Genomic DNA, 11140 nt, shown 5'->3' on the forward strand with positions numbered 1-11140 from the left:
GTCGACCTGCTGGGGCTACACTCGGACGCAGGCCCGGCGCCCCCTGCATCGGCCTCCGGGGGCCCCCCCAGCAATGCCGACCTGCTCAGCTCCCTCTTGGGGACCCCTGAGGCTGCTCCAGAGGCCTCCCCAGGCGACCTCCTCGGTGGCGAGGAGCCCCTGCTCTTCACAAGCCCAGCCCCTCCCCCAGGCACGCGGAGCATGCCTCGCGACGGACCCGGCCCCGCGCCTGCCAGTACGTGTGCCCTGCTGCCCGCTCTGCGGGGCTTCTCCACGGGGCCGCGAGCCAGCACCTCCTGGGAGGGGCTCGTGAGAGCGACGCCGTGCGGTGGCACCCCGCCCCTCGTGCCCCCCCCGCCGCACTCGTGTCCTAGGACCTGCCAACCCTTCCCTCCTGGGGCCGCTGTGTCCGTGGGAAGTCGGGGCTGAGGGTGTGCCTGTCGTCACGGTGCCGTCCAGGCGTGTCTCATCGTCTGGGATCTGTGCGCACAGTGGCGGCTGATGCTGGGCTCAGGCGTCATCACCACACTAGTCAGCACCTCATCTCCACCTGCTTCTTAGGTGTCTCAACCGCCGACCCATTCGACTCTCTCCTGCTGACCTCCGACCTGGACGCCCCAGCCCAGCCCCAGCCGGACCTCTTCTGCGAATTTCTCAACGCGGACCCTCCTGCCCCACCCGCGTCCTTCCCCTCCGCCCACAGCGCCCCGCCCCCGGCCTGCAGCGCCGACTTTCTGCATCTGGGTGAGTGGTCACCGCTGCAGCCCTGGGCTGACCGAGTGTGGCTGCCGGTCCTCCGTCCCCAGGAAGATGTAATGGGCTGGCGTCCACCCCAAGTCCTCTTCTCTGGGGGCGTAGAAGGCAGGTTGTGGGGGTGCTGGCGTGCAGCCACAGGCGAGCCTGTCACCAACCAGCGGCGGGGAGCAGGGGAGGACTTTGAGGACCCGTTCAGATGAGTAACGTGCAGCAGTGCCCGGGGAGCATGTCCACTTGGACATGACGTGTCCTCGGCCCAGGAGGAAGAGGGAGGCTGGCAGGAGCTGGTGGAGCCCCTTGCTCAGCGCAGTCTCCCATGGGCCGTGGCAGCCCCACAGGCCCGTGAGCACAGCCTCGCCCGGGGCCCGCTCGGCCGGCACTGCCTCTGGCCAGCTGCACCAGCGAGCTGTCTGCAGCTGTCCGTGGTTTAGGTGGAGCTTGAGGTTGACAGGTCCCCACAGGGCCCCCAGGGGACAGACCGCACACTACTTTCTTCCAGGGGACGTACCGGCAGAGCTCAGCAAGGTGACAGCCTCGGCCAGCCACCCAGACCTGCTGGGAGGGTGGGATGCGTGGGCCGAGGCGGCAGCTCCCACACCAGCTGCAGAAGGTAGGACGCGGGCCCTGGAGGCCAGTTCCCCTGCAAGGTGCCCGCCGGGCCTGGTGCCTTTCTCCCCTTCACTGCCATGTAGCCCTGGACCCCCCAGAAAGGGGCGAAGGGTGGGAGCCGCAGCGGGACCTGGTGCCTGCACCCTGCTCAGGCCGCCCCAAGCGCACACAGGTGTGGGTCTGCAGCACCCTGAGGGCAGCGCAGCCCCGCGTCTCCGTGCCCGTCCCTTCCTCATCTCCCGTGCGTGTGCGCGTGACGCCATCCCATGCCACACGCGCCCCTTCCTGCCAGTGTTCTCACCCCGGCGCTGCTGACTGTTTCCCCGTGTCCTGTGGGTACTGAGTCCCCTGAAGGACCCCTAGGAGACTGCGGGCTGTCCTTGGGGTCTGTGCTGTGGTCGGCCTCTCAGGGCAACACCCTGGCCATGGGGACACGGAGCTGTGCTGTGCTTCACTCTGTGGACACCTCCAAATGCCCCTCCAAGTGCCTTTTATTAGTTTATCTGCCGGGGGCAGTTCCGAGGCTTAGTTTCTCACCAAAGTTGGACGACGACTCTGGAGATGTTTTGCCTGTTTGACAGGCTGTCAGTTATTTTAATTTGCATTTCCTTGTCATAAATGAGGTTGATTGTCTTGTACATTTTGAGTTGTTTGCATTTTCTTTTGAGAACTGTTTTGTGTTCTTTGACCGTCGTTTTGCATAGGAGGTTCATCCTGTGCCTGTTAATTTATGAGTGGTCCGTCTGTGTGCATAGGCGCCGTGTTGTAACTCACTATCAGGCGGCTGTACAGTAACTCACTCAGATGTTCCGTGTTTTGTTCCCACAAGACGCGAACTGGCTGTGATAAAACACTGTAGAGCGTGTCTGCACCTGGGCTCCGGGGGGGTCTCCACCATGTCCGAGTGACCCGCCTGGGCTCCCGCACACTGCCGGGCTGGCCTTGGGGGGCAGGGGGACGGCGCATGGCTGCTGGAGCAGGCACAGACGCTCCTGTGCCCACGCGGGCCGGGCTGGGCCCCTGGGAGCACAGGGCAGGGCAGCAGCTCTCTGCCTCACACCCTCGCCCTTCTGCAGGCCCCTTCTTCTCTCCCGGAGGCCAACCGGCCCCTGCCGGCCCCCCAGCCAGCCAGACCAAATCTCAGAGCCTGGACCCGTTTGCAGACCTCGGCGACCTCAGTACCAGCCTCCAAGGTAAGGTGCAGGATGTAGTGGGTCACACAGAGTGCCGGGCTGCTTGTGGGAGTGTTCGGTTGTCTGACCTCTGGCCCTGGTCTCTCGCCAGACTCAGGTGCCCTAGACAGGCCCTCACCTCCGCCGCTGAGACCCCGGCCACAGTGACAGCAGGGGCTCCTAACCCAGCTGGCACCATTGCAGACCGGCACCGGGCCTGCTCCTGGTCCTGGTTGCATCGCGGTGTGCGTGGGGCTGTCTGGGGAGCCGGGACTGAGCGGGGGGCCCAGCATCTTAGCCTTGAGTTCCCTGGAACTGATCCAGTGCCCAAGGGACACTGGCTCTGGGGGCCCCTGCAGCTCTTTCAGAAACACGTGGGGTGTGAGTCCTTCAGAGGCCGTGAGTCAGGGCCTCGTCCTTGGTGGCTGGGTAGCATGTCACATTCCTGGTTGATACCACGTCTCCTCAGAAGGCTTGTTGCTCGGGGCAGTCAGCATCTGGCCCTTGGGTGGCGTCTACCGCGGGAACATGGCGCCCAGCAAGCCCTCGGCGCTGCCTGCTGCCCGCCTGACGTCCTCTGGCCCTCTGCATGCCCCTGGGTGGCGCAGCGGGGTCCCCCGGGCGGCCTGCTCCCTAATCTCCAGCTGCAAGGGCTCCTGCCGCCACCTGCTGGGTCCCGAGGGCTTGTTCTTTGAGGAGCCCTTTCTGAATAGTGGTTTCCTGGCGTTTCGGGGGGCAGTGTGTCTCGGGGGGTTCCTGGGAGTTGGGTTTGTGCTTGGCGTTCCGCCCCTGCACAGCCTCTGCCGCAGGCTGTCTGAGCGTGAGGCAGGGCGGCCTGGAGCCTCCCGGGCGCTGCTGGGCTGTCGGCTGCAGGTCTGGTGGGGAGGGCTTCTCAGGACAGAGCCCGCCCTCAGGTCTGCACTGTGGCCCGAGAGCCTCCGTCAGCCCCGGGGACGCAGAATCTCAAATAAGGTGACAGGACTGAGAGGAGAAAGACATACGTTTGGAGACCTCAACGTCCCTGTCACCGTACGACACGGTAGCTGGCTGCAAGCATGAGAGGAGCCGCCTGCACTGCAGCTGAGGAGCACGTGGCACACACAGGACTCGTCACCATGCAAGGAGCACGGCCCCTCACACACGTGTGGGACCCTCACCAGGAAAGCTTGTGTCCTGGGTGCTAAGCAGAGGCACGTTTGGAGGGATCGGAGCCACGTGAACTGTCACCCCGCTGACCATGAAGACTCAAGCCAGAAGTCAGAAACGGCGGTCAGCCGCTTAGGGACTGAGCAGCACTCCTCAGAGTGACATGGGTGATCTGGGAAGTCTCAGGGGAGGTAGCACGTTGAATGACGGGAATATCTGAACTGGCGAGACCTGGAGTGTGGCCAGTGCCGTGTGGCGCCGTGTGCCATCAGGCCCGACAGCCCGAGCAGACGGAGGGAGGACGTGCTGAGAGCCCGGACGGGGGGACACACGGAACGGTGACGGTCAGCGACGAGCCGCTGCTTTGGAGACACCAGTGACGTGGGCGGAGCTCCTGAGACAGGGGCGGTGTTGCGACGTCACCTCAGGCTTTAAGCGGGTCCGACAGGAAAGCGACAGCACCGCCCACGAAGGCGATGACGAGCACGAGGGGGACAGTCTTCAAAATCGGCCACCCCCGCCCCCTCGCCCACCGAGGGCCAGGTCGCTGAAGCGTTCTGCAACCACACAGAAAACAGATTCGCCGTGGAAAACCGCCCGTGCAGGAGGAGGGCGCGTTTCCAGCTGCTCTCGCGAAGCTGGAGTCACCCCGACACCGGGCCGGACAGACGGGACGAGCAGAGGAATCGGGCACCGTCCCCGGTGGACGCGGACGTGGCGTCCACGGCAGCGTGGGCGAGCAGAACCCATCAGACGTCAGGCGGTCCCATGCACGCTCGAGCAGGGCTCCCCGCAGCCGTGCGAGGCTGGCGCCGCCTTCCAGAAGCAGGTGACAGAGCCCTCCGCTCCCCTTGGCCAGTGAAAGTCACGCGGTCGTGTCGACAGAAAAGGCTCTGGGCGGGGCCCAGCGACGGGCCAGCACTCCCGCCCTGGTGACGGGCACGCACGGGCCCCCCGCCCAGCTCGCGCAGCAGTGAAGACCACATCCCCTGAGGGCCGGTCGCGGCGGGAACACCCGCGCCCCCGAGTCCCAGGCAGGCAGCCACGGCCGCAGGAGCGTCGCCCGCACTGCGGGGGGGCAGGAGCCGGTACCTGCTGCAGGCGACGTGGCACACCGGGAAGCTCCGAGACCCTATCAGACGCCGGGAGCGCGTCCCACCTCGGCGCAGACGCGAGGCCAGCAGATGAGCGCCGGTGTGCTGTCCACTCGCGCCACGCCACGCACGGGGACGCCCGCTGAGACAGCGCCTTGGCGGCCGCCAAGGGAGAGGAGCCTTAGGGGTGACTGAGGACACGTGCGCGGGGCGTGCGCTGGAGCAAGCGCCACCAGGGGCCTGGCGGCCCAGCCCACCCGCACGGACCAGCCGGCCACAAACCAGCTGTTGTTGTGGACGGCGTGTTGCGCGCTAGCCGCGGGAAGGAGACCGGGCGGCCGAGGCATTCTCCAGCAGAAGAGTAATGTGGGGGCCGCCGCCCGGCCGTGGGCCCCCGCGGTGGCTGCCGGGATCAAGGCCATGCGGGGCGGGGTTGGCTGAGCAGCGTGGCCCAGATGCGGAGCCACCTGGCTGAGGACAGCTGGCTGGTGACAGGCGCAGAAGCCGTTTGCAGTCGGTGCCGGGCGATGGGCCGTCTTCCTGGAGGCAGCAAAGTAACCTCGCCCCAAACGTCACACCTCAGTGCGGGCAGCGCGGTGGGTCACACGCTTAGATGTAAAACGTGGAAAACCTTTAGGACCCGGGCGAGGTTTAGGTGTCACGACCTGTAGTAAAAAATGTGGATAAATTGGACTTCGTTAGAACTACGTTTTCCGCCCTGCTAAAGAGGGTCAGAAGGATGAAAAGACAAGCGACAGCTCCGCAAAAAGCATTTTCAAACCTCGTGATTTGACGGAGAACTCGATCCGGGACGTGGGGGTGCGGTCAGGCCTCGCCGAGCGTCATCGGGCGGTTCTGTGACTCCAGGTGGAGGGGTGGGTGAGGAGACCAGCTGTCCCACAGGCGACGGGTGTCGACGAGTTAGGCTCCGCAGCAACGTCACGATGAAGGGATTCACGGGCCTGCCGCACAGTGAAAACAAAGCCGCCAACTGAGGGGACGGGCGAGTGGTGACGAGACGCTGCCGCACAGGGCCCTGCGGATGGCCAGGTCAGCACTGGGAAAGGTGGCGCCAGGAAACCTCGACGCGACGTCACTCCTCGGGACGGTTAGACAGCGGTGCCAACGGCAGGTGCGGACGAGGGCATGCAGCACCGGGGCCTCGTGCGGCCGGTGGGCTTGTGAGATGCTGCGGTCCCTCGGGGGAACGGGGGGCCGGTTTCCTGCGGGCGCGCACATGCGGACAGGGGCGCGTTCGTCCAGAGGGGACACGTAGGACCTCACGCACGTGCTCACAGCGCCTTCGTCGCCTAGTGCAGCGCGAGCCGACACCGAGCACCCTGGCTGGTTCCGCAGCCTCCTGTGGGTCTGTTTGAAAATGAGAAGTGAAAGAACCAGCCCTGCATTTTGAGAGCAAGGGGGAGGCGGTGTGCCTGCCCGTCCGCCACCATCCCCGCCGTCCCCCACCCCTCCAGACAGCCCAGCTCGGGGGCCACCTCCAGGGCCACCCGTCCGGCGGCTGGCCCGTTGCTAACTGGCCCGTTGCTAACGTTCGCCTGCTGTGACTGTCTTCCCAGGCTCGTCCGCTGGATTTGTTCCTGGGGGCTTTGGTCCCAAAGCCACCCCCCTACCCAAGGCCAGTGGCTCCTGGCAGACAAGTCGGTCCCCCGCCCAGGGTGCCTCACGGCCCTCCCAGGCCAAGCCGCCCCCCAAAGCCTGCACACAGCCAAGGCCTAACTACGCCGCAAACTTCAGCGTGATCGGCGGCCGAGAGGAGAGGGGCATCCGTGCCCCGAGCTTCGGTGAGTCCCCTCCACGCGCGGCCCCCGGGGAAACCTGGGACTCCTCCGGCCCAGCGCTGCCTGTCCCCCCGGGAGAGCTCAGGGGGGCCCAGAGCCCTTCCGCTCAGAGGACCTCCCGTGGGCGGAGGAAGCGGTTCGGATCGGAGGACCCCCGTGGGCGGAGGAAGTGGTTCGGATCGGAGGACCCCCCGTGGGCGGAGGAAGTGGTTCAGATCGGCGTCCGTGGCGTCCGTCTTGGTCTCCGGCTGCGGTGCTCGTCACGGGGATGGCGCATCCCTTGCAGCCCCCAGGAGGTGACAGACGGCCCGTGCTCAGAAGCGCTGGGCAGGAGCTCTGTCACATGGAGGTGCGGTTGTGACAGCCGCGGGCCAGCAGCGTGCTGCCCGTGCTTAGGAAATGGCGACCCCCAGCTGCCTCGCCTTTGAGGTGTCACATGGTGCCCGTGTTCCAGGTGGGCCGAGTGTCCCTCAGCAGAGTTTCCGTCCTTCTCCAGCTCAAAAGCCACGGGTGTCGGAGAGTGACTTTGAAGACCTGCTGCCCACGCAGGGCTTCTCCAAGGCCGACAGGAGGGGCCCGAGGACCATCGCCGAGATGCGGAGGCGGGACCAGGCGCGGGACGTGGACCCGCTCAAGCTGAAGGTGCGCAGTGGCCGCTGGGGCAGGCGGGGCTCCCCAGGCCACCTGTGCACCCCCAGGCTGTCTGAGCAGACAGCATACCTATGCAGCCTCCGTGGGGTCCTGGGGTTCGCCAAGGGGCTACAGGGAGCCTCCAGGGACCCTGGGTGCGTCCGGCCTGCACCCTGAGTAGGCAGTAGCCGCCCTGGGCCCCTAGCCTCCCGCTGGAAGAGTGTGCAGCGTCTCCCGTGAGGCTGAGCCGGCCTTCGGTGAGTGTGCGGGACGGGTGCAGGCCGCCCCAGTGCCTTCTCCATGCTGGCTGTCACTGGCTGGCCGTCACTGGCTGGCCGAAGGTGGGGGCTTTAGCCTTCTTCCTCAGGACACCTATCTGGATGTGAGGTGGCTCAGCGGCTCGGGGCGGCGGGGTCACGGGAGGCCTGCCGTGCCCGTCCCCCGGCCCCTGCTATGCCACAGCGTCAGCGAGTGCTAGGGGTGTCCTCGTTGGAGGGTTGGTGATGACGTGGGTCTGCAGGCCACATTGGGCGCCATGGCCTTGGGCATCACCTGACAGGCCACCCCGGAGCCTGACCTTGTCTTGCCGCTGGGCAGGGTCAGCACACGATAGGGTCAGCAGGCCAGCCTCTGCATGACGGCCGCTGGCTGCAGGCCAGGGTGGGGCTGCGGCCGGGACACTGGTCTTGCAGCACCCGCATGTCCCGCAGCTCCTGGAGTGGACCGAGGGCAAGGAGAGGAACATCCGCGCTCTGCTGTCCACGTTGCACACTGTGCTGTGGGACGGCGAGAGCCGCTGGACTCCCGTGGGCATGGCCGACCTGGTGACGCCCGGGCAGGTGAAGAAGCAGTATCGCCGGGCCGTGCTGGTCGTCCACCCGGACAAGGTGAGCGCCAGGCGGGGCGCACGGTGGGGCGGGGCGCACGGGGGACGGGGCCGGGTGCAGGCACCGGGCTGCCCTCACCACTGGTCCCTCAGGCCGCCGGGCAGCCGTACGAGCAACAGGCGCGGATGATCTTCATGGAGCTGAGTGACGCCTGGGCCGAGTTCGAGACACAGGGTGCCCGGCCCCTCTTCTGAGCCCGGCCGTCGTGGCTGTGCACGCGGCTCGCGAAGCCGGAAGCTGCTGGGCTCCACCGCGAGAGCCACCCCGGAGGCCGTGGGCCCGGCTGACTCGGCGACGCCGTGCTGCGCCCAGCCCATGGCAGACCGGGCAGACCGGGCAGACCCCGTCCGGCCGCGAGACCAGAAAGCATTCCGAAGCCTCTTGGTTTTTTCTTTTTGTTTCTTTTTCTCAAAGGAAAGTGTTGATTCACGCTCCTCCCACAATCGTCACAGTCTGTGATTTATTTTGTCTGTGGCCATCTCCTCGGGGGAGCATGTGCTGCCCCACTGTCCTCTCCCGACCCCACCCGTCAGCGTCCGTCCCCCACGTGTGACCAGCCTGGTTGCTGCCTGTACAGAATTAAACTATTTTCTGATGACGCCCGTGTCCCTGCTGGGTCGCCGTCTCTCCGCTGTCCTGCCGTCGTCGGGCCTCAAAGGCACAGCACGGGAACCGCGCGCACTGCAGAATTGGGCATCTTGTCACTGCGGGCCTGAGACTTCTCTGGCCCCCAAGACGGCCTGGGCTGGGTGGTCACCTGCAGCAGGAAGGCAGGCAGTGTGGGGACTGAAGGGTCACCCGTGGCTTGGGGTCTAGAGGTCGGTCCTCTCTGGGCGCTGAGCGTGCCCCACGATCACTGCCCACGGCCAAAGCACAGACGCCCAGACGCTGTCCCTGTGGGAGCGGACGGCCCTGTGTCCTGTGGACCTCCCATTCGCAGCCCGCTGGGTGCGGGGCCTTTGGTGTTCGTGGAATTCAACACAAAAACTACTTCGAGTAAAGGCACCGACTGCTCTGTCTCGGGGGTGTGGCGGGGAGGTGACAGGTGATGTGTCAGGGCGGGTGACAGCAAGGGCAGTGTCCTAGCCTCCTGTGGGTTGGTCTGTCTGCCCACCGGGCCCAAGAGCTCAGCCCTGGCTGCCTGAGGGTGTCGCAACTTTGTCCCCCACCCTCAGTCCAGGCCAGCAGTGCACGCCTTGGGGGACCCTCACTTTCGCCCAGAGAGCGGGTCACTGACTCGGACGTGACGCCAGTGGAGCTCGGGCTGATCCCGGGCGCGTCCCGGGGGGCGAGTGGCCAGGAGGCGGGCGGCTCCCACTGCCGCCGTCTGCAGTGGGATGTCGAGCTGTCGTCCACCTTGATCAGGAGCCTCCTGTGCTGCGTCGGGCCTGTGGGGACCTGGCACCGACGTCCTCAAGTGAAGGTCTCGCCTCCAGAGCCGGGACCGTGGAAGCTGAGCTGAGGCTCAGAGCCCCCTGCTGCTGCAGTGCCGGTGCCGCCTTTGGGTGATTGTCTGGGGCGGGGCGGGGCGGGGCGGGAGGTGAGTTAAGCTCCTCCCATGTAAACGATGAGCCACTGGCTAGGTGCAGAGATGCCTCGTGGAGTTACTGGCGTGGACCTCCATGGGCCGGGCCCCACCAGGGCTGATGTGCTGCCCTGGGCAGTGACCGTCACATTTCCTCCTGGTCTGGCCCAGTGGCTCCCACCCTGCAGTCCATGGGCCCTGTGTGACAGCTGCTCCAAGGACCAGGCGTGCCCACTCTAGTGAAGTCCACAGGCCCAGGGACTGACCGTGCAGGCTGCAGGCTGGCCGAACTGCATGCAGTGCCCGGCCCCAGCCCCAGCTCTAAGGGGACAGTTGATTCTGCTCTCTGGCGAATCACCATGGCCTCGGGGAAGTGATTCCGCCCAGCACTAGGTCCTTGCTCCTGAGGGACCTGGTGTAGGACAGGCCTCCCGTGCCGCCTGCCCATTTGTTCCCCAAGCCTCTCCGGCTGCCCCCTGCCGGCAGGGGAGTCCCCTGCATGTGTGCCCAGAGGGCTGGGTGACCGGTGTCCTTGGTCCCCACACGCACTTCCCCCCAGACCCACCTCCCTGGCTTCCGTCCCCACCAGCTCCCACGCACCCTTGGGCCTTGACCAGGTGTTAGGTCCGGTGTCAGGAAAAAGGTCCCTATACGAGTGAGTTTTTGCTGGTCCGGCCACACGTCCTGTGCCTCGAGCATCCCGACACTGTCCTCATTCCTGTGGCACCCGCCGTCGTTCCCACAGCTCCCTGGCTGGGCCCTGTGCAGCTCGGGTCTGAGAAACCTCCAGGACTCTTGCTGAGGGGGCCCCTCCCCGGGCCGTGTGGCCTCAGCCAGTGGCAGGATCCTGGCTGGGCTCCCACAGGTGCCCATGGGCGGAGTGAGTACCCATCTGCTCGGTGATGCCACTGGGTGCCCACCCCCCCCACACACAGGCCCCTGTGACCACGATGCCTCTCTGAGGGGCAGGGACCAGCATGGCTGAGCACCACCTGCCCTGCCTGCTCGTCCTGAGGCCGGTCAAACATTGCCGCTCCAGGCCTTGGCCCAGGCTCTGCCTTGGGGGTCCAGGGTGAGACCTCCTCAGGCTGCATGGGGCACTGGAGTGATGTGGGGGCCTTGCTCTGTGGCAGGTCCCACAGAGCAGTTGGCCATACACCCCACAATCAAGCTGGGGCACCCGGCTGAGTCCCATATGGCACCAAGCTCATTCCCTGCAGGGCCAGGGCCCAGGTGGCCTGGGCTGGCGTGCTCTTCATGCCAGAGCCCCCCAGGACTGTCCAGGCCTTGGGTTTGAGTCTGTACCCCAAGTCAGTGGAATGTCCTGGGAGATGCCCCCCAGATGCATTGTGACTCCTGCCCCATCATTAAAGGCAGTCAGGCCCCCCAGCGGCTGAGCCCTGCTCCAGCCCCTGGGCCCCGGCACTCTGCCTCTGGGAGACGCACGCCCTGCGCTGTGTGACGGGCCGGGCCATGGCGAGAGACTGATGGGGGCCCAGCTGGAAGGCCAGGGGGTGGGGAT

The 11140-nt window shown here is 66.2% G+C and overlaps 1 protein-coding gene across 1 annotated transcript in view; it reads left to right on the top strand.

The window, feature by feature from the left end:
* The window catches only part of GAK (cyclin G associated kinase), a 39954-nt gene extending 31263 nt beyond the window's left edge, over positions 1-8691 (top strand). Inside the window, exons 21-28 of the mRNA XM_025051850.1 lie at positions 1-235; positions 562-744; positions 1256-1366; positions 2442-2558; positions 6355-6579; positions 7073-7218; positions 7917-8093; positions 8186-8691. The exon at positions 1-235 is cut by the window's left edge and continues 248 nt beyond it. Of these exons, the coding sequence (XP_024907618.1) occupies positions 1-235; positions 562-744; positions 1256-1366; positions 2442-2558; positions 6355-6579; positions 7073-7218; positions 7917-8093; positions 8186-8287 (1296 nt within the window). The 3' untranslated portion in view covers positions 8288-8691. The remainder of the gene's footprint in view (positions 236-561; positions 745-1255; positions 1367-2441; positions 2559-6354; positions 6580-7072; positions 7219-7916; positions 8094-8185) is intronic.
* The last annotated feature ends 2449 nt before the right edge of the window (positions 8692-11140 follow it).

The sequence above is a fragment of the Pteropus alecto genome, unplaced genomic scaffold (genome assembly GCF_000325575.1).
Source record: "Pteropus alecto unplaced genomic scaffold, ASM32557v1 scaffold5, whole genome shotgun sequence".
Taxonomy (NCBI): Eukaryota; Metazoa; Chordata; class Mammalia; order Chiroptera; family Pteropodidae; genus Pteropus; species Pteropus alecto.